Source organism: Macaca mulatta, chromosome 11 (assembly GCF_049350105.2).
Source record: "Macaca mulatta isolate MMU2019108-1 chromosome 11, T2T-MMU8v2.0, whole genome shotgun sequence".
NCBI classification, from domain to species: Eukaryota; Metazoa; Chordata; class Mammalia; order Primates; family Cercopithecidae; genus Macaca; species Macaca mulatta.
In genome coordinates, this window is record NC_133416.1 from 28451119 (window position 1) to 28473786 (window position 22668).

General features: G+C 43.7%; 2 protein-coding genes across 2 annotated transcripts in view; one reads left to right on the top strand and one right to left on the bottom strand.

Moving 5' to 3' along the window:
• Positions 1 to 17028: 17028 nt before the first annotated feature.
• Positions 17029 to 21746, bottom strand: BHLHE41 (basic helix-loop-helix family member e41). Its single transcript, XM_015151321.3, has 5 exons — positions 21428 to 21746; positions 21229 to 21292; positions 20779 to 20886; positions 20337 to 20448; positions 17029 to 19873 (listed from the first exon to the last, which is right to left on the bottom strand). Exons 1-5 carry the CDS (start codon positions 21487 to 21489, stop codon positions 18771 to 18773), a joined length of 1449 nt encoding a protein of 482 aa, XP_015006807.2. The 5' UTR covers positions 21490 to 21746; the 3' UTR covers positions 17029 to 18770.
• The window catches only part of SSPN (sarcospan), a 112740-nt gene continuing 108795 nt past the window's right edge, over positions 18724 to 22668 (top strand). The window contains exon 1 of the mRNA XM_028828917.2: positions 18724 to 18857. The gene's annotated coding sequence lies outside the window, so the exon portion shown is untranslated. The remainder of the gene's footprint in view (positions 18858 to 22668) is intronic.

Consider the following 22668-nt stretch of genomic DNA (forward strand, 5'->3'; position numbering starts at 1 on the left):
AGACCTCAGTTACTAAAGAAAGAGGAGTGTTACTGAGATCAGTTACTTCACACCCATTTTACCACATCTCCTCACCCACAGGATACTGAATGTATCTATCTAGGAGACCATATTTTCAGTTATAAAACTTGATATAATGTTTCATGAATTCATCCCTTTGGGCTCACTTTTAAATTTTATTTAAGTTTCTCTGTTAATTTACTGTAAATGTTTAATAAATTCAGAGTGTATTATTCTCATGAGCTAACACTTCCTCCAAACTATTTTCAACCAATGAAGTAAAGGATAATGGAATGCTTGTATCGGGTACATAATAAATGGTCAATACCACCGAATGTTACCAATTTCCAATATTAGAGACATAAAAAATGTAGAAAGGCCATTCATTTTATGAGGGGATGGTCGAGTGAATTAATTTTTAAAATATTTACTGGATGCTAGACATGGTGGTAGGTACTAGGGGCACTCAAACTAATAATTAGCCAGGACCCAATACCCACCCTCGAAATTAATTTCAAGAACAGGAACAATAAATGTAAGCACATCAGAAGTATTCAACTTGGGGACTTTCGGGAGAATACAAAAATAGAAACAAGGAGACATTCCTTTCGTCCTATTCTGGTTCAATTACTTTGTTCTCTGTACAAGCTGGAGAGCACATATTCTCCCACCATGAGAGAAAGGGGGGACCATTCAACCCAAACCAATCACATGTGCTTTGGGCAGAAACTGTCAATATTAAGACAAATCACATCCAGTTTATCACAGACTCAGTTAAAATAGAAGGAAAGTATTCCCTGAAATATGGCCTCTGAGGCTTGGTAACAGTGCTTTGGAGCTTGACAGATGTAGAGACAGCCAATCACGTTTACATCTGCCAAAATATATAGTCTCCAAAACCAGAAAGATAAAATGCCTAAAACCACAATGTGAAGAGTTGAATATTGAAAATTCCATATGTTTTGCAGGCTGATGCTAAATCCTATGAGAAAAACCAGCACATCAGGGTTCTTGTTGTAACCAACTTTCAGGAAAGGAATCCTAATCTCCGAAAGGCAGGTATAAGAAAGATTACTGTTTATAAAGGAGTATGGCCATGCTAACCTTCAAAGTGGGCAGAGCCACAGCAAGCCACCTCATCAGGTCTGACAACCATCTCCTGGAAATGGGCGATTTGGAGATGGCTGGTAGGACCAACGATATGAGAGTCGTCCTTATTGGTGAAGTAGCCAAACACACGAGGATGCTTCAAAACTACCATTAGAGTGAACAGAGTTGGGCAGTGGGGGACAGGATTTAGGGCTGAGTACCCAATTTCTCAATCAGATAAAGGGCAAGGTGGTTCTCCTCCACCCAGCTTGGGTAGGAAGTGCAATCAGTCTGATTTCACAACAGAGAAGGCAAATCCTCCTGTTTTGATGTCTTCTCCTACAAATCTATTCCTTGCTCACTCTATCGTATGCACACTGGCCTCCTGACTGTTCCTTAGATGTGCTGCGCATGCTCCTATCAAGGGCCTTTGCACTTGCTGTTCTGTGTGCCTGGCACGCTCTTCCCCCTGATTTCCTCATGGCCCCCCTTTCTCACCTCCTTCAAGACTTTCCTACTGTCTCAATGAGGCCAAGTGTATTCATTTTTTATTGCAGCTATAACAACCACAACTTACTGGCTTAGTATATATAGGGTGAATTCCCACATATACTTCATGTGGCATAAAACAATACAGATTCATTTTCTTATAATTCTATAGGTCAGAGAGTCAGAGTGGGTCATATCAAACTAAAATCGAGATGATGCTATAATCGAAGGGGACAGTCTGTGTTCCCTTTGAATGCTCTAGGGGAGGTTCCCTTGTAGGACAGAGGTCCCTGTTTCCTTGCTGTCTGTCAGCTGAAGGCTGCTCCTGGCTTCTGGAGACTTCCTGCATTCCTTAGTGCTGGCCCCCTGCCTCCATCTTCAAAGCCAGATATGTGAGTCCCTCTCACAATTCAAGGTTTTCCTCTTTCCTCTTCCTTCTTTAAATGTTATGAATGGCATTTATTTAGTAACACTGACATTTGTATTAAAATGGGACCACACATTTTAAAAATCACTGTATTATAAAAATATCATAAATTTCTCTGGACTCTAAAATTGAAATAAAATTTATAAACACATATCCTCATTTCTCTAGAGATGGATGCATATTATTTAGGTAGAAAGAAAATGAAACGGCTAATATGTACCCAGTTTGAAAGGGTATCTAAGGAAAGGTATATTAAGGACACTCAGTTTTTAATTTGGGTCATAAATTTTTTTGTTTTTTGAGACAGAGTCTTGTTCTGTCGCCCCGTCTGGAGGGTACTGGCACAATCTCAGCTCACTGCAACCTCTGCCTCCCGGGTTCAAGTGATTCTCCTGCCTCAGCCTCCTGAGTAGCTGGGATTACAGGCACTCCCCATCACACCCAGCTAATTTTTGTATTTTTAGTAAAGATGAGGTTTCACCATGTTGAGCAGGCTGGTCTCGAACTTCTGACCTTGAGTGATCCACCCACCTTGGCCTCCCAAAATGCTGGGATTACAGGCTGACCCACAGCACCCAGTCAATCTGGGTTATAAATTGTGAGTGAGAAAATCACAGAGGTGAGGTGCCCTTGCATCACTTAATATAAATGGGTACATGATATCCACCTTATCACTAGTGTTATTAACCATGATCACTCGGTTAATACACTTGGTTAAGGTGGTGTCTGTCAACTTTCTCCACCGTAGAGTTACTATTTTTTTCCCTACTCTAGTCTTTAGAAATGAATCATTAAGTCCAGTCCACGCTGAAGGGGATGCTTTATTTATTCCTTATTTCAATTTTTTTTTTAACTTTTAGAAAAGTTACAAAAATGCTACAAATTCCCATATACACTTCATCTAGATTCACCACTGATAACATTTTCCATATGTGGCTTATCAAGATCTCTCCTGCTCCCTCTACAAATATACATATTATTGCTATTCATATGACTATTTGGACTGAACTATTTGAAAGTAAGTTGAAGACATCATAACCTTTTATCCCATATACTTCATCATGTATACCCTAAGAACAAGCAACTCTTTCATCTTCATAATACAGTAACCAATTTCAGGAAATTTAACATTAATATAATGCTATTATCCAATATAGAGACCAGCACTTCCACTTTTGTCTCTGATGGAGTATCTGGTACTAGTCCTCTTGCCTCAACTGTAAAACTGGATGAAATATCAAAGGCAAGTGTTTTCAGACATTGGAGAACAAGCAACACGAGGCAGAGTAGGCAATGCAAGACTGCAATCAATCCCTGAAGGTAGGGAAACCTAAGAGGTGAACCTCATGATGAGCCTGGCTCCCTGCCTGGAGAAATTTTCCTGACTGCAGAGTAGTGATCCAGAATCCAAGCAGAGCACAGCAGTCCCTCTGAACTGAAGAGGAAGAGATCGGAGGTTGGGGCAACTGAAGTGCCAGAATCTGCAAGGCAAGGCCCGGAGATGGGAGCTGTGCATGTTACATAAATACAATCATGAGTTCATACTAATACCTCTACTTCCAATATAATAGCACTACGCTTTCCCCAGCCTTCCCCCAGCCCATATTTCTGGCTCCCTTTCAGAAGCCCGGTTTGAGAGCAGGCTGGCAAAGTCACCATTTCCACTGTCCAGTTTCCTAGCCGAGGGAAAACCTGCCAGTGATAAGGTGTGTAAAACGAGGGACGTGGCCCAAGAATCATTGGTTTGAAACCCAGAGAACCGACGTCGTAAAACTCAGAAAATAACAGATTTAGTAAGAGAGTGCACCGAACATAAATAGAAATGTAGGGGGTAGAGAATGGCATATTTGCTATCTCTTTAACAAAAACTCCCAGTTATTTAGTTGTAGTTTGTTTTTAAATTGACTCACTTATTACCTCTTACCACAGCTTCTTCCTTTCTGAGTACTGCATTTTGATTCCTTTCTTTATTGTCTGGTGTCCATCTTTCAGTACTTTTTTCAAGAAAGCTTCATGGATTTGGTTTCCCTTGGTTCCATGATTATCACCTTGGCCACGTATTGTAATGAACTTGAAAACCTTTGAAAAACTACTGACTTTTGGGCATCATCCCAGACCAGTTCAGTCAGGTTCTCTGAGGGTAAGATCCATGCAACAGTATTTAAAAAAAAAAAAAAATTCCTCCACTGAGTCTAATATGCAAATGAATATCTCCAATCTCAAAGAAATTACACAAACAGGCTCTCTTAGTGGGGCAAAGATAAGCCAAAGAAAGTTGCAAGTGAAGTGCAAAAACACAGTGTTGATTTGAGAATGTTAGTTTGTTGCCTTTATACTAAAGGAACTTCTTGGAATATTTTTAAAAATGGCATCACTTTTTTCTTTCTCTCACAACTATATAGACTGGTGCGTTTCAAATTTTAATGTGCATTGGTCCATCGGAATCATCCTCGCATCTGGTCAAAATGCAGATTCTGATTCAGTAGATCTGGAATGGCAACTGAGATACTGCATTTCTAATAAGCTCACAGGTGATGCCAATGCTGCTGGTTCATGGACCACACTTTTGAGTAGCCATGGTATAAATCCTGCTCCTCTGTCTCCTGTAATGAGAATTGCTATGGAGGAATCTGGGGCTACCCGAACATGGCCGTTGTTTCCCTCCTGAGTGGCTCGCTTCTTTTTCTTGGACGTTAATATGATTTTCTTCTTATCTTTGAAATTCAGATATAGTTAGGTTACATGAGTTAAGGCATAAAGAAAAGATTCCCACATTGATATTGCCTTTGCCTCTGAACCCCTCTTTGTTCTTGTGTCTGTGAGGCCTAACTCCAAAAGACTTTCAGCTCTTCCTGAGGACTTTTCATAGGATTGACAGGATGCCTGGCCTACCTAGTGACTGAGGTTCTGGTTTCCTTATTTATGCATTTGTTACAATCAAATGGGTTTGTTCTTTGCAATCAAAAAAATTAAAGACTATGGATTTTAAACCAGAGAAAGTAAAAATAGAGACTGCATAGAATGCTGTGGCAAAAGGCAACATTAATGCAAAAAAAAAAATGTAGTTACAGTGGTGACTGGCAGAAAGAAGGGCAAGGGCAAAGGAGATTTCTGAATTCAATGGGCATCTTAAAAGTCATTATTTGAGCTAGGTTGAATGACAAACTTGTAGATAAGAGAAAAGGGTTAAAAAAAAAGTTATGATGCCAAAAAAGAAACGAAGAAAAAATAAAATATTAGAATGTGATGCTAAATGATGCTACAGAACTTTAAACCAAGTAAAAACTGTAAATTTAGAAATAAGAATAAAAAAATTTTAAATTTGAAATAGCAAAGCAAACTTTGAACCAAGAAAATTATATTTTAAAAACCCTAATAAAACAGAAGTGTAAGATGAGCTATAAGATAAACTGAATAAAGTTTGGAGCAAGAATATAAATTTAAAGAGAAAATTAGTAGGTTAAAATAACTAAGGTCAAAGTTAAAAATGAGGTCAGTTATGAAATAATTTACAACAGATATTCTAAGTAAAGGTTGAAAGCCAACAGGGTAATAGGTAAGATTTAAAATAGGACATGAGATACTTTAATCCTACGTGAGAGTAGGATTAAAGATAAAAATAATCAGATGATTTATATGGATGTTAAGATACCATCAAACTAAAAAAAAAAAGTTTAAGTTAGAAGAAAAAAGAAGAGAAAACATACAAGGAGTAAGAGGGCTTGGTGCTTACTGTCTTTTCCCCAAAAACAAATCTGTTAATGGAGTAGTGGTGTCTTAATGGGGGAAAAACGCAAGAGGACAGAGAGCAATGTGACACCTTGGTCACGGAGGCTCCCCTTTGCTCCCCTCAGCAAGTACCAGAAGGCCAGCCTCACTAGCAGTAACCAGAGAAGACAGACAGGAGGTTTCATACAGCGAACTCACAGCTGGATGGCACCAACCTGACCCAGGAGAAACTCCCTGGCCTGCCAGCTACATTCCTTCCTGGATTATCTCCTCCAAAATTAGCCCACACACAGAGTCAGGGAAACTACCCTCCCTAGATCAATAACCTATGAAAACTCGGGTTTCAACAGTTGTCTCGTGTCTCTAGAAAGTTTCAGGACTGGCCCAGCCTCCAGAGTTTTTAAAAAGGTATTTATTCAATAAATGTTTATTGATCCTCTTCCCTGTCCCAGGGAGTGTACTAGACTCCAGGAATGCAATGATGAATGAGCAACAGATCTCTCTTAACAGAGGTCCAGACGTGTTACATGCAGCGATAGGGGAGTTTTAACAGGTAGTTTCAACGCATCACCAATGGCACAAATGGAAGCCTTGGCTTTGAGCAGGAGGAGGGTCACGTTTCCTCTGCAGCTGGAAGGAAAGTGAGGACACGGGAGGAGGAAAGTAGGGAGGGCTGAAAGTTGGGGAGAGCATGACCATCGGCAGAATTTTCTTGGTGAAATAGGGATTTTCCTGAGAGAGAGGAGTCTGGAAATAAGCCAAGGTCTTGGGGTAAGTGGGAGGGAGAGGTCTGGGAGGGTCATAAGGAAATTCGAGAAGGAGCTAAGAACAAGTAAACAGTCTGACAGACAGAAGTGCAGGCCAAGCAAAGGCTGGAGGTGGTGCCAATCTGCCTGACAGGAGTGTTAGTGTGTCCAGGTGCTGGAGACATACACAATTAATTACAATACAATGTGAAGAGTCTCAATGTGACAGGATAATTTATTAAGACATTACTCTGTGTCTGTTCTCCTTGCATTTTCCCTCTCAACCATTTTCAAGAATGGCTCTGGGGCTGGTTATATCATGGGAGTTTTGAAGAAAACCTCCTGCTGGGCCTTTTTTTTTCCTTTGTTAAAGCAGAGGTCTCAAAGCAGGCTTCTCCAGATTGAATAATACTTTTACAGATAGGTTTCATGTGTAATGAATAGTGTTTTGAAGTTTTCAAAAATAATTGCCAAAACTTTGAAAGTAGATTTCACATAAAATCTAGATTTCAGCTTTTCCTGGAAAAATTAAGTGATCTCGCAATACTGGGCCTACATTTTCACCAGGCTGCAATTGCTTGGAGCTGAGTAATGTCTGTCCCTTTTAAAGGAGGCGCAACCTCCAGTTCACTCTGGTCCCTACCATTTTCTCTGCCAATACCATTCATTCAGGTTAGCTGCCTGGTCTCTGCAGCCCTCTCTAAATAAAGCTGGAGATTTTGTTAGGGGGAAGGAGTGGAGACAGAAACAATAAGCAGTGGGGCACAGGTGTGCAGCTCCTTGGGCGTGGCAAAGCCCAGGAGGGAAATAGGGACACCACGCCCCTAAGGCCTGGGGTTTCCAGCATCAGCAAAGACTCCTACCCAGAAAGTGGCAGAGAAGGCAAGGATACTAAACAGCCGGCTCTGACACTGACAATTATCGAGGGCAGTCTGAGAAAGAAGGGGTCCTTTCCCTGGTTCCTGAAATCCCGGGTCCTTGTGAAAAATCCTAAAGAGTTTGGGGAAGGGAGGGGGGCAGAAGAGTCCACGATGACTGAGATCATTTTCCAACAGCCCTTGGGGAGGTGGCGTGAAGTCAGACTTCATGAGAGAAAATAAGAATATCCATCACTTCTTGTACATGCACGTTTGTGGAATAAGATGTTAAACATCAAAATGGAGATTTAAAGAAAGGGCTAAGAGTAAAAAAGTGGGTGAGGTTAAGTGTTGACTAAAATAGTTATGGAAGTTTTCACAGAGGAGGTGCAATTTGAGCTGAGTTTTGAAGGATGAGTAGGAGGTATCCAAATGTAAGTTAATCTACCTAAAGACAAACATTTGAGAGTGCAAAGCATATTCAGGGAACCTGCAGTAGTTTGGTGCAACTAGGCCATTAGATGCCCATTGTTCGGTCAGGGGAAACAGGACAAGGGAGGAAATGGAAGAGAGTGAAACCAGAAGGGAGGGTTTAAGCCTTCACAGTCTTCATGACTATGAAGGGAGTTCTGACTATGCTTTGGTATACTTTGTGTTTAGAAAGTTAATTGACTGGGCGCAGTGGCTCACATCTGTAATCCCAGCACTTTGGGAGGCCAAGGCGAGCAGATCACAAGATCAGGAGTTCGAGACCAGTGTGGCCAATATGGTGAAACCCCGTCTGTGATAAAAATACAAAATTTAGCTGGGCATGGTGGCGGTGCCTGTAATCCCAGCTACTCGGGAGGCTGAGGCAGGAGAATTGCTTGAACCCGGAGGCAGAGGTTGCAGTGAGCCAAGATCACGCCACTGCACTCCAGCTCTGTGGGACTGAGCAAGACTCCATTTTGGGGGGGGGGGGGAAAGAAAGTTAATTGTGCTGGCTGTGTGGTCAATGCTTGGGGAAAGGGAGATTGGACAAAGGCCATTAAGTAGTCTCTTGCAACAGTCCAGGTGAGAGTTGATAAGGGTTTGAACTAGAACAGTCACTGTGGGAATGGAAAGGCGAGTTTGAATTTCAATAGCCATTTATTGAATACTTACTGTGTGCCAGGCATTGTGCTAGGTGCTGAGATTACACAAATAAATACTGAGACTTGCGTTGAAGAAACTCATTGATAAAGGGACAAAGATGACCACACATGGTAGAGCCAGCCTAGAGCTGAAGTAGCTGAGACTGTCAAGCCTTAGTCACATGTGTTGTACATTCCATTATGGGTCACATTCTGAGGATCTGTTTCCACACAGGGGTTGGGGCCATCTAAGAGGTGAGATACAACCTATTTTGCAAGTTTTGAAACTCAGTTCTTCTACAGGGCCCTTACAGCTATTCTTGCTGACTAAAGGGATCAAATGATCAAAATCTCCTTTAATTTTCAATTTTACAGAAGGAACCTCACTAGATGAGCAATTTTTTAGACAGGTAACTTGCCATAATTTGGACTAAGGTGAAATTGAATTAACTCTATTAATGCTTCATCACTGTTTCCCATAAGCTTCCAAATCAGGCTGAATCTTTTCCCATTTGCAGGTGTAAGGTGTTCACTAACTTTGCCTCCTTCCCACTTGCTGATTTCTCTATGTAGTTTATTCTTTGGGTCACACAGTGCCTGGGACATAGCAAGTGTTCAGTAAGAGTGGAGGAAATGGATTCGTAACACACAATGCGATGCTTTGAGAAGTTGTGCGCTGTTATCTTTGGAGGTGATCAAACTGAACTAGTTGCTAGAAATGTTCATTCATCCATCCAGAATATATTTATTGAGAGTCAATACATATTTATTTACAAAAGGCCATATTTATTTACTTATTTATTGCCAGACACCATTCTTGCATTGCACAAAGCAACGAACCAATCCAAGTCCCTGCTTATCCTATTGAGGCGGACAAGTCATAAACAGATTATGAGTGTTTATACACACACAGAACACTGTTGTACATACACTATGACAGAGGTGATATCTGCTATGAAGAAAAACAAAAAAGTAAAAATAAAAGAATGTTGTTGGTGGGGAGGAACTATTTTTATATATTGCCTATGGGCTGCTCGGGGAAGGCCTTTCTAAAGAACGGTATTTGAAAAAAGACTTACAAAAGGTGGGGGAGAGGAGGTGATGGAATTGGCTTTCCAGATATCTGGGGACTCAGTCTGGCAGGCAGAAGAAGGAAAAAAATGCAAATATTCTGGTAAAGAATCAAGCCTGTCCTGCTGGAAGACCAGCAGGGAGGCTAGCATGAAAAGCGTGAGGAAAGGAGAGAAGAAAAAGGAGACAGTGAGTAGGAATTGAGATCCAGCCCTTTCACCTGACATTCTTCCTAAGGGTCAACCGAAAAAAATTCGTGCTGAGGAAGAGGATGACTAATTGTTATAAATAATCATTGTGTTGGCAAATGCCTGGGAAGCTTTGAGACTTTGCTAGGAGTCGTAAACATCATGAGGGGTTATAACCTTGTCTGTATGGTCGCTGGTGTATTTCCAACGCCTGGCACATAGTAGAAGCTCAATATATATTTGAGTGAATGTTTGAAGTTTATCTTTGCTTTTTCAACCTTTCAGAATATTAATGACTAAATTGTCTCGTGAAAACAATCTAACGTGGTGGGGGGCCGGGGGGGGGAGGAAGTGCAATTGAAACTCAACCTATAGGACATTATGCATACATATCATTAACAGGCAAACAACAAACAAAGGATGCCTTGTGTTTTGTTAATGTCTGTTAGCTTCCAGCAGCCTGTCTCCAGGGTGGCACTCACTGTGCCATTTAGACTGGAGAGATTACAACCATTCTGTAATGTCTTAGCAAATACTGGCACCTGACCTGTCCAGATATTTCTGGCAACGTCTGAGATCTTTTTCCATCACATGACCAAAGCCGTATTTGCAGAGGGTGGTGGTACTTCCCTACTTTTGCAACACCCTTGGGTATATTCAGTTATCTAAAAGAAACTATGAACTCCAAATTTCTCCAAACTAATTGTTCATTTTAGACTGTTTATAAACAGGCATGTTTCAGAAAGTGTTACAAAATCGACGTGGTTACTTCTAAGAGTGAAAGTGTTAGATGATCAATTTGCCCAAAAGGGGTTTGTAAGTAACTTTCTAGACGGTAACTTAAAAAACAAACAAGAAAACAAAAAACAAATCCATCCCCCGGCCCCTGGCTACGTTAGTTTCCCTCGTTTTACTGCACCATGCAAAATCCGTTAGTGCCATAAAATCACTTCTCTTACTTTACGCCTTGAACGGAAAGTCACAGTGTATTGTATTTCATCACGATTAAATGGCCTAGTGCTTAATTAGTGGGAATTCAATTTGCAAAACTCCATGTGAGACCAGTGAAAAGATGTAATGCCTCCGAGAACCGGTACTGCGACACCTCGTTTGCCCAGAACTCTGCTCTAGGACTTTCTCCCCACCCCCACCCACCGCCCGGGGTTTTCCCCGCAAGTCCTGGCCCAGGGACTGCTGGGGTCCCGCCCGGCCGCGGCCCGCCCTAGACCGGAGTTCCCGCCCCAAGGCCCTTTTGAGGCGGGTGTCGACCTTCGCGTAACCCGCGCCCAGGAGGGCCCCTTGGAAACTGCTGTGTCAGAATGGTTCGAGGAGTCCTGAGTCAGAGCCAGCTTTAATTCGGGAGGGATGACTACCCAGGGCTGGCCTGCGGAGACGCAGCCGGGAAGGGTGTGGTGCGGCTGTCGGGAGAGCGCGCCCGGGCCCGGCCGCCCCGGCTCCGCCCTCGGCCCGACGGTCCCCGCGGTCCCCCAACCCGCCGCCAGCCACCGTCCCGGGGCCAGCGTCTGGAGAAGTACGGACGCAGAGGGGCAGCGCGCACGCGCCAGGGCTGCGAGCAGGTCCCGCCCCTCCCCGCCCCCTCTCACGTGCTGCTCAGCGTGCGCCCAGACATGTGCGGACGCACGTGACAGCGCCGCGTCCGGCCCCGGTTCCCTAACCCCGCGCGGCTGTACTTTGAACCCAGGCGTGGGAGACTGGAGCGGGGAAGGGAGGAAGGAAAACCGGGCGGGGAGGCCGGCCTCGGGGAGAATGATATCATCTGCAGCTTTATCGCTAGGCAACCTAAGAATGCTTCTCCTCTCTCTCCAATCCTAGAGCTCCTTGAAGAGCTCAAGGCTGATGACATTATTCCCCCCTCCTTCCTTTCCCCCCAGCCCCCCATGCAGCGCTCAAACGTTGATTCAAGGAGCAAGGGTTGGTTTGCTTGAGGATCTTAACAGGCACAGCTTAGAAATCAATCCATTATCGCACCCACTTGGGTCTGCAGAGACCTTCGGGGGTGCATGCAGTCAGGTGCCTCTCTGGTCATACGCGGTTTACACAGCCACGATATGGCTATGCAGATAGATGAGCCTTGTTCAAGGTAATATATATTTGAAAACTAAGTCCTGCTTAAGGTGTCTTAGAATCCTGTGTCTTTATAATACTATGTTATAAGAGTTTTTCTGGTTGCTCTGAGTTACAGGTCGGCAGGAGTTGGGTCCAGACTGAAGTCCCCCCTGTTACAGCTAATTTTCGAATCACAGTGAGGAAGCCGCAAGGCCGCATATGGAAGCAACATGTATTAAACTATCTGGCAGATATTCAATATCTCTGTTGTGAAGCACATAATACTCTGTGTGCACACCCATATGGAAAAGGCTCCAAAATTGAAACCTTAGCTAAAGTTCACAGTGCCCTAAAAATACTCCATATAAAAACTGTAGCACATGGCCCTGTCTCCAGCTTGCTGGATTCTAGAGGTTCTCTCTGACCAGCTTCATAGGTTATTTTGGTCGTGATCCCTTCTGTTATAGAGAACCTCTAGGGCACAACGGGACCACACAGGTATAGAGAGGTAGAAAGCCCACCAGATAATGTGGAGACTTCCTAACTAGGAAAGGCACATTTCTGGATGTCTCCGAAGTGAGTGGACGATGGAATAGTATGGTTGTTTGTAGGAGACTTTGAAAATTATTTCCCTAGAATTTCATCTCTCTCAAAATGATTGCATACTCTATGCCATAATTTAGCAAGGTTATTATGCTGATCATCTTTCCTTCTTCACCGTCAAGTATACTCTGCCTCTGAGGATCGCACACGGACTAGCTCAACTCATTCCGTGAGAAAACCTCAGCCTGTCCCTCCCCATTACTAAAACTTGGTATAAAAGTATAAAGAGCACTAGACTCAGAACCAAAAATCCTGGTTCTGTTACTGAGCTATGTGACCTTGGACTAGTTCTTTGCCTCAGTTTCCTCCCAAAGGTTTTTGAAAGTCAGGCCTTAGGATGCCGTGTTTCCCTCTAGAGCTGCTCTGTCTCTCTCACTCCCTTACTCGAAGGGAAAGAAGTCACCATTAGTTTCTTTTGTAAAACAGATAGATGGAGGAGGTGAGACACAGAGCTGCTCATGAGGTACTGCTGTTTTTTCCCCTACCACATGAGATATGATCATGCTCTGAATACTATCATGTCTCACTTTGCAGCAGGAAATATCATGACTCCCTAGTCCCAGCCCATGGTTCAAATCCTCAGGAGGCGATTTTGGTGAGAGCCAGGATAGCAGTCAAATTCTAAAGAGACTGGCAAGTTAGGAAATCCTTGCTCAGACCTCAAGTCATATATAGCCAATTAAACTGCACTGCAGCTTATTTTAAGTGGCACTTTTTAAAGTTTCATTTCCAGTTGTTCATTGCTAGTGTATAAAAATACAATGTATATTTGTTTATTGATGTTTTCTTCTGTAACTTTTCTAAATTCGTGTGTTTGTTCTAGGAGGATTTTTTTTTTGGTAGATTGATTCCCTATGATTTATGTACCTGATAATGTCATGTCTAAATATAGAGAATTTTACTGTAAAAACATACATAAACTGTAGTGCAGCTTAACACGGGAGCAGGGTAGGCCAGAGCCTTCTCTTTGGAGATGGCCTCATGCCCTTATTGTGCTGCTGTTCCTTCTGTAAAACCCAGCTACTTCTCACCTAGGCCTCCTCACTTAGATGCAATTAGTAGCTCCCACCCCCAGCACAGCATTGTATCCATCCCTGGATAGCACTTACTGTGTTGCAATGTAATTTATTTTAGTATAGGTCTATCACCCACATTAGACTCTGAGATCTTCAGAGGTGAATCTTTGATTCTCTAGTACTTACCATGGCACCTCACATACAGTGAGCAAAACAAATCCCCACACTATTTATTGAATACATAAACTCAACAAAAAAAAGGAATACGCTGTAATCAATGAGGAGTCTGAAACCTCTCACCATGGGTGTGTCTAAATTCAGAGGCAGCATCTGGGCCTACACACCCATCCTGCCAGTTCCCCAGAATACTTTTGCATTCTACCGGCCACCCAAGAGGTCCAACACCCAGAGGCAGAAGAGGTTACATACTAGAAGCAGGAGCCAGAGTCATCCTTAAATCAAAATGCTGAATCAGTTTCACTAGTGGCCCTCCATCCCCTATTCTTAGCAACTGGAGAGAAGTGTTCATCCAATCAAATAACTTATTCCTGACATGCAAATTTGTTTACTTTGTGGTTAGTTGTGGGCTAAAACCATTAGCAAGTTGCTTTTATTTTTATGTAATAAAATGATGGCGAAATATATAATGTATTTGAAGGCTTTTGCATAAGTAATCTAATAAGAAGCATCGCTGAGAATCTGGAAGTTAAAGGAAACAAAAAGCTTTGGGAAGAAAAGGTCACAGATTCTACAAATTCACACAACTTACTTGTAGAACAACCCTTCAGGTCCTCTGTCAGAGCCTATTTACTCTAATTTTAGCACATTTCAAATGGGTGTGGTAGTGTGTTTAAATGGTTTCCCAGCCCACAGTAAGTCAGAGGTAGCAAATTAGATAAGAGTTGGAGGAAGCACTCTGAGGCTTCAAGACGTGACAGCTGACAGGCTAGCTGTGCGTAAAGAGACTGAAAAACCCTATAAAAAGCAGGTAGAACTCAAAAAGAATTTGGTGCAGGTGCAATTACTCCCAGATGTCATGCATAGTGCAAAAATGATGTTTACAATGCTGACCCTGAATTATTGAGAAAGGTTAAGTATGTCCAGGGTAAGACATTTTAGAGGATATGTGTAATACATTTTAGTATGCTTTCCACTAAAATAAAATTCAAAAATGAAAAACAGCATTGGCATTTGAACATAGAAGCTTTAGTTTTCTAAACCATTGACTGTTTGTCCCTCGTGTCAGACAAATTAGGCATCACTGAATTTAGAATTTTAAAATATCAACTTTTAAAAGGTGGTTTTATATTTGTTTGGAGTTTTCAATATGGAATCTCTGAACAAGCATAAGAAACCCAATTTTAAAACAAACGTAGAACTCCTAGAATAGCATATTTTTAAAGTACATGCTGTGCATGTTTTCTAGTATAAATCCCATCTTAATCACAGAAAATATGTGATAATTTCCCACATCAATCCCTTACTTAAATTCTTCTATGAAAAACTGGAACTTCCATGGGACTTTAGCATGCACTGTAAATCCATCTTGAACTTGTTTAAAATAACAGTGAGAACAATGGATGGGTCTAAATATATTGAGCTGAGGGTCCCAATAGGTTAAGAATTTTTGTTTAATGAAAAATATCAGGTTGCTACCTGAAGTAGAATACCATGATCACAACACTACAGCCAGCTTTTGGCAATATAATGGTCTTAAGTCATTCATGAGAGCTCCGTTCATTTCTAGCTAATGTAAAATCCTTCGTGTGTTTGCCCAGCCATGTCTCTCCAGAGGCTCTGCTGGCAATCACTTTCCATGGAAAGGTTAAGAATTGACCTGTGACATAGAAAGGAGCAGGCTGAGCCTCCTTTTACATAACTTTTGAACAAATCTCAGGTGACCGGCAATAACCAAAGTCATGGCCTGGATGGCCAGAAACAGGGAACTAAATGAAAAATAGTTTCACAATGATAGGAACTAAAACTCCAAATTTTACATAGCTATTAAAGTATTGTTTCTACTGCCTTGAAAACGTGCTTAAGGTTAGCTCTTTGGAGGGGAGGGAAGGGCCTTTTTTTCAATTCAATATAAAGTTTGCTAAGAAATATGTGTATATAAAATTAATCTTTTAAAATATTACGTAAAATATATGTATGTAAAATTAAATTTTTATGAGTATACTACTATGTTAATAAAAACACTGACTCAAGATTCATATTTGCCTGAAGTTGGAAAATCATTTTAGCTGAAATTTCACCACTACAAGTATAGAAGCCTCTTTAATGAATTATAATGACTTAAGCCTTTTAATTCATTAAAATAAATCAATGACCAGAATAACATTTTTTCAGATTTTAGAATCAATATAGATAATATTATTTTTGCATTTCTGTTCTAACTTTATCTTATCATGTTACCATATGGGTACTTGGACTAAATAACTGACTTATAAAATCTGGCCCAACTCTGAAGTTTTTTTATCTCATTCTACCAAAATTATACACATGCTAAAAACATTGTATTATCCTCTGATTCACTCTTAATCCTTTTTGGTTATGAAACTAATATTACTACAGTAGTAGCATCAAAATATAGCTCAAAATATTTGAAATGCTGTTTTTCCCATTCTGATTCAGATAATTTTTCTAAAGTTCAATAAATTAACAATGCTTGAAAATCCTACATAGTTTTCCAGTGTTAATTTCAGTTTCCTTTGTTCTATGGTTTGTTACAAAGCTTCATGAAGGGTGCTCAATCAAGTTCAGCTTACTTGGTCCAAGATACTGCAATGGGAAGTAGTTGACTGACTGAGGGATATGATAGAGCTGGCCACTAGTGCTAGTGCTGACTCTAGGTAGCTCTGTGACCTTGGGAAGATACTTAATATCTCTGGGCTTCCTTTCTTTTTTTCCTATGAGGAAATGCAGGGGCCTTGATGAGCCCTGGCTCCTGGCTCCACACTGTTACGACTTGCAGTTCAGTTGCCATGAAGTCAGCAGAGGGAGCACTTTTTCTACATCTTATACAATGTGACTCTCATTTAAACATTTTTCAAAAATCAAGGGGGTTGTGAAGAACATTCCTGAAACTAAAAGCTGACAATCCTTCACTCAGTTTGTATCATGTCACAGATTTGAATGGAAATTTGAGAAAAGTCTAGAAATTATTTCTGATCCTGGAATTCCATGATAAAGTCCCATGACAGAATTATTTTATAAAAATTAAGAAGCCAAAACACTCTCATGTTAAGCACCCCTATGTGATCATCTATTTATACAAGACCCAGTGAAAGAGAAACACCTGACCATACTAGAGAGGCTATCTGATGTCACAGACAAAAAGTGAAAACCTTGTCAATCATTAAAACAATAGAAAATTGGGTCTAACATAAACAAATCACACAAGTTAATTGGTAGGTTTTTCTTTTGCACTTTTCATTAAGATACATTGGAAACAAGCAAGTAGACACAGCCAGAGCCTGGAGGCTTGCAAGAGATTGGAAATGTGTGACATCAAGCCAATGACAAAAAAAGCTGTATATCTGAGAACCTCAGTGATTTGTATCCCTACAGTCATAGATATCTCAAACCTAATTGAGCATCCATTGTCTTTTTTAATTATTAGACAATATCATACTGTATATTAAAGTTTTTATTCCTTAGTAAGAATTTTTAAATCACAAAATAGTGTGGCAATATTTAGGTAATAGAATTTATGGAGTGCTGAAAATACTAGAATATAAAGATAATTTCTAGTTTATCTTCACATACTAAACTTTTCTAAACCAGCTGGTTTCTTGCAGACAGTATTTATTTTTTTAAAATAATTTAAGACAGCATAAGCTTGTACCAAGCATAAGCGTTGTAACAAAAGTGCAACTTTTCAGCAAATCCTCCCCAAAAGATATTTTAACTCAAAATATCATTAGCACATATTTTCTCCCTACAAAAATAGCATGTCAGACATCATTAATTGGATGTATTAACAACTATGTACATAAGAGCCACCTTGTAGGCTAAGAGTTTAACGTTGTTTAAACACAGCGTTTGAGGCAAACAGTAGCAACAGCAGCAGCAAATGCACCAAACTGACGAAAAGACCCAGATATTTTCCTCACTCATAGTCAGACTGTTGTGTCTCACCCCTTACATAACATCCAAGTGAGATTTCTCACAGTGCTACCTTGGCAACAAACTAAAAATATCTAGACAAGGTCTTGGTTTAAGCCTTATTAAAAAAGCTTTCTTTGTGATTATCTGGTATCTGGTTTGGTCTCCAGAAAATACATAGACTTGGAGATAGGAAGGCCTCACAGGACTTCATTCCATATCTTTACAGCATTTCCAATCAAAATTGACCAGTTAAATGCTTTCGTTCACTTTTGTCGTTTAGCAGAATATAGGATATATCAGTTTGGACTTTTGTTTTGTTTTGTTTTTAAGTTCAGTGCACTTTTTTACAGTAAGATTACAAAAATTTAGGAACACGATGGATTAATGAGAGTGGGAATAGATGCACTCGAGATGTGTATGTATAGATACCTATCTATGGATAAACAGAAATTTGTATAGATAGATAAAGAAATTAAGGTGAGTCCATTGATTCATGGTCAATTTCTCAATAAAGTGTTAGCAAATGTACTAGGAATGATTCTGGCCTTCTCATCCATCACCTTCCCTGACTTAGTTCTGACGATGGCCCAGCTCCGTGTTTCTTTAACAAGTGCAAGTTACTAAGAGATACCATTTAAACCACTTCAGAATAAGTTGCAACGTGAGCAACTGCATCCTCACTTCTTTGAAAAATAGATGCCTTTTAGAAAGCTGAACATTAGAAAATACTGAAGAGTAAATTCAATTCTAAAAGATCCTCAATCTGTTTGTGGAAAGTCTCCTAAAACAGGCAGGGCAGCTTTGAGAACTACCTCTACATAACAACTATCTGCTGTTCCATGTCAACTTCAGTCAAAGACGTCAAAGGTGTTAACATGCTTCCCCTACCCCGGGGTTCACCTAGCTTACCCATAGAACAGACCCTTCTGACTTCCTCTCGAATTAGGTTCCAATTTTAAGAGATAATGGAACATGGCCTAAAAGGGGACAAAACTTATTTGGGGGATTATTAAAATATATATATATATATCTCTTTCGCAGAGGATCTTTTACAGCTGGTGGGGGGAAGAAAGGGATGTTAGTGTGTGGAGGGTGGGGTGGTGAGGGATGAGCAAAACAGGAACTCCAAATGTACACATAACACCTGTTTTGTTGTTCTTGTTTATGCCTGTCGTGCATCTATTACACTTCCTCCCTTAAAGACGTTAAGGGTGTTTTAACTTCTCACTCCGCTTGAACCTCCGTCCTTTGAGACGCAAGGATTCAGGGTGCTTCCTTTCCTGGCTGCGAGGGATCTTCCTGAGCAGAGCTCTCCGGGTTCCCCGGCTCGCGGGGGCCGGCGAAGGGCAGGTGGGTGCGGCCGTGCGGGTGTTGTGGGTGCGGCGCCCCAAGGGGCGCCACCTCGTGCGGCAGGAGGGTCGCGGCGGCGGCGCCCGCCTTCTCGGGAGGGGGCGACAACACCGAGGACAGGCAGGGGAAGGCGGCGGCGGCGGCGGCAGCGGCGGCGGCGGCGGCCGCGGCTGCGGCCGGGGCAGGGATGCCGGGGTATAGCAGTGGGAACGGGGCGGCGGCCGCCGCCGGGTACAGATACTTCTCCAGGCCGCTCTTGTCCAGGAAGGGCTGCACGTAGGCGGCGGCTGCAGAAGGCGAGAGGAAGCAGAAGGGCAGGCAGAAGGGGGCCGCGGCGGCCGCGGGCTGCGGGAAGGGCGCGCCCCCGCCTCCGCCGAACGCCACCAGCGAGCTGAGCAGGGCGGCGTCGGGTCTCAGCAGCGCGGCCGCGGCAGCAGGGTCGGGCCCCAGGAGCGCAGCTGCCGCCGCCGCCGCGCCGCCCCCCGGGCCGCCGCCGCTGCCGCCGCCGCGGGAATCCAGCTTCATCCTCTTGGGCGCCGGCAAGTCCTCCCCGGGAGGCTCCTGCTTGATGGTGACGCGACTCGCCCCCGCGCCTTTGCCTTTCTCGCGGTCCGGCCGGGCCTCGGCTTCACCGCCGTAGCCGCTGTCGGTGTCCGTGTCGTTCTCGGCGGCGAGCTCGGCGCTGGGCTGAGTCCGCTGGATGACCGGCACGCAGTAGGCGAGGGGCTCCAGCTTCTGCCCCGCGCGCTCCAGGCAGGGGGCGGCCGCGGACCCGGCGGCCGAGGGAGCGCCGGTGCCTTTGCTCAGAGGGACCTGTTGAGTCAACAGCTGCGGGGTGGGCAAGAACTGGGTGGCCACGGCGTGCAAGTGGTTGATCAGCTGGACACACCGCGGCTCCCTGGGTGTCCAGCTCTCAAACCGGGAGAGGTATTGCAAGACTTCTTTGGCGCATGTTTGAAATCCCGAGTGGAACGCATCCAAGTCGGACTGAATGGGCGATTTCAGAGATCGCTCCCCTAGGATGAGGAAGGGATGGGGGGGTGGGGACGGAGGAGTGGAGGCAAGAAGAAACATACCCACGTTAAAACATCTGCTTATCACGTGGGTCCTGCATCGACTAAAGTGATCTCGGTTTTTCCCCAGTATTCAAGTGATATAATCCACCGGTTGCTGAGAGAAGGGGGGTGGCGGAGGTGCGGAGCTGGGAGAGGGCGCTCTCCTCCCAGCTGAAAACCAAAGTGGAGCGGGTGCAACCGCCACTTTAAAACCTGATTCCTCCGAGTTCTGCTGAAAGCCTCTAGGATGCTTCGGGAAATGGGCTCGTTCCAATGAAGGGAAAGTATGAAGCAATTTAACAAATGAGAGGGAACCCATGAGCCCACCGAAAGAGGTGGGGTGCAGGTGAAGGAGTCCTGACACTGCTCCCCTGTGGGCTGCCCCGCTTCATCAGGGTAGGTTGGCCTCTCTGAACTGACTTACCATTCTGTAAAGCAATTATCTTCTGATGCTGTTGCTCGGTTAAGGCGGTTAAAGCTTTTAGGTGTTTCAGAGTTAATTCCAAGACTACGGCTTTCTCCAGATGCCCCAGAGTCTGCAGTAGTGCAAAAAAGAAAGGGGCACTTGGTTACTTAAAAAACACACATTTGGCTTAATTGGCTGTCCATTCAGCACAGCAATTTAAGCAAACACTTTGAAAGAAGTACTATTCTTATACTTCTTGAGCTTTCCACAAGACAGGTTATAAATGATTTCTTGCCTTCAGCTGGGAGCACCGACTCAGTTTGCGGGAAACTCTGTACGGTATAGCACAAGTTGTAAATCAGGAACTTATATTTACATTTATTCTTATATTTTCTGGGAGTCGCACCAGACTATTAAAACGCCCTTGGAGAGCAGCAAAGAATGAAAACGTGCATCTTACTGTCAATTTCAGATGTTCAGGCAGTAAATCTTTCAGCTGAGCAATGCATTCATTAATTCGGTCTCTTCTTTTCTTTTCTATTAATCTGTGCGGTAATTTGTAGGTATCCTTAATATATGAGAGTCATGGAAAAGAGAAAACAGTAAGCGAAACATTCATTTATTGGATATTACCCTCCTCTGTCCCTCCCCGCCCCCCACCACCATAAAACATACTATGTGATAAACTACACCCAAGAAACCTCTTTCCTCTGGACTGTTCTGCAATGCAATTTAAATTCAGGTATGATGTTTAATATCCCCTTGAGAGTACCCAGCAAGCCACTTAAAATTCACAGTTGGGGAAGCTCAGGGGCTGGAATATATTTGCAGGCAGAGCTTGGCTGTGAAATCAATGGCCCTAATTAACTACCCATGCAGGTTATGAGGAATATCGAGAACTTACACTTACCTTGGTATCGTCTCGTTTCATGCTCCTTTTGGGTTTACACATATACAAAGAGGAATAATCCAGTCTGCAAAACAGAAATCAGCATCAGGCACCCATTCGGGGAGGGGCTCTGCCCTCGCCAGCTCCATACCACTTTCTGGAGAAGAGAAAAATCAAACCAAAGCCTAGACAGATAGTCGCAAGGGTGCGTGCACCTTACCCTATAAAATCTCTATGTTCCAGTAACTGTCTCTCTTGCAAATGAGGAATTCCTTCGTCCATGTTCAACTGCTGTTCGTTTCCTCTGTTTCGATTTTTGGGGCTCTGTACAATAATCTGTGGGACGGTAGGCTTGGGAGATCTTGGGGGGATCTGTGCGTCTCCAGTCTCTCTCTCTCGCTCTCCCTCTTCAGTGCAGTGTTGAAAGTGTGAAGCAGTTGGTCCCCCCTCCACCGCGCTCGCACACACACACGCACACACACGCACACTCGCGCCGGCCCCACTGCGCTGGTAGTTTGCTCTCACTCCAGGCAGTGTTTGGCCACAGGGCACGCGCGTCGCCGGCCAGACCAGCACCCAGCTCACGTGCGGAACGTACCATCCGCGGTCCAGCCCGGAGGGGGGCGGGGGAGGAGGGGCCGGGCCGGGAGGGGGCGTCGGGAGAAGGCGGCGAGAGAAGGCGAACGGCAGGAGGGGGCGGGGACACCTGATCAGGGCCACCGGAAAGGAAAAACAACTTCGGCCAAGCTATTCATCTTCCCAAAGGCGACGGAGTCGGCAGGGGGAGGGGGAAGTGGGGGTGCGGGGGTGCGCGGCAGCCTGAGCTTCCTTGGCTCGGAAATGCGACTCCCTGGGTTCGTCCGTTATTACGGTGCAGGAATGTGAACGTGGCTTTTTGCTTTTCCACCGACTGTGCTGTTGGTTTGAACCATAAAAAGGAAAGAAAAAGAGAATTCGCGGTGGGTAAACTTGAGTCCCAAAGGAAATTTTGGAGACTTGTTTGCTCACTGATCAGTGGGGCGGAGAGGTTGCCTCGAGAAGAAGCAACTTGCAATCTGCTCCTTGAAGGATTTAAGACACTTGAAAACGTTGTCACCGGGTCCGAATGTCGCAATCCAAGTGTCTTTCGGTGACACGGCGTTCCTGGGCCACCTAAACTTCCCCGCAGCAGCCGGAATTGCGGTGCCACTAATCACAGCAGCAGATGACGACGTTTGGAGCCGCGTGTGCTCCTGGAGGAACGCGGCGGGGAGCGAGCCGGGGTTGAGTGGGGGCTGGGGAGGGAGAAGGGGGTGGCACGAGAGGGGCTATCACAGGAAAGCTATGCAGCATTTATCACCCGCCCGCTCAACTCCGCCGCGTTCCGAGCCTCCGGTGACGCTACGTGCTTTCCCCATCCCCCCGTCCCCCCGCGCGATAAGAGACGCCCGGAGTGTGCAGAGCCCACGTTTACTACCGCTG

Coding starts and splice junctions, on each gene's coding strand:
- BHLHE41 (XM_015151321.3), bottom strand. CDS start 21,489: ATGGACGAAGGAATTCCTCATTTGCAAGAGAGACAGTTACTGGAACAT. Junction 20,887..21,228: donor TGAAACGAGACGATACCAAG/GTAAGTGTAAGT, acceptor TCATATATTAAG/GATACCTACAAATTACCGCA. Junction 19,874..20,336: donor GATAATTGCTTTACAGAATG/GTAAGTCAGTTC, acceptor TCCTCATCCTAG/GGGAGCGATCTCTGAAATCG.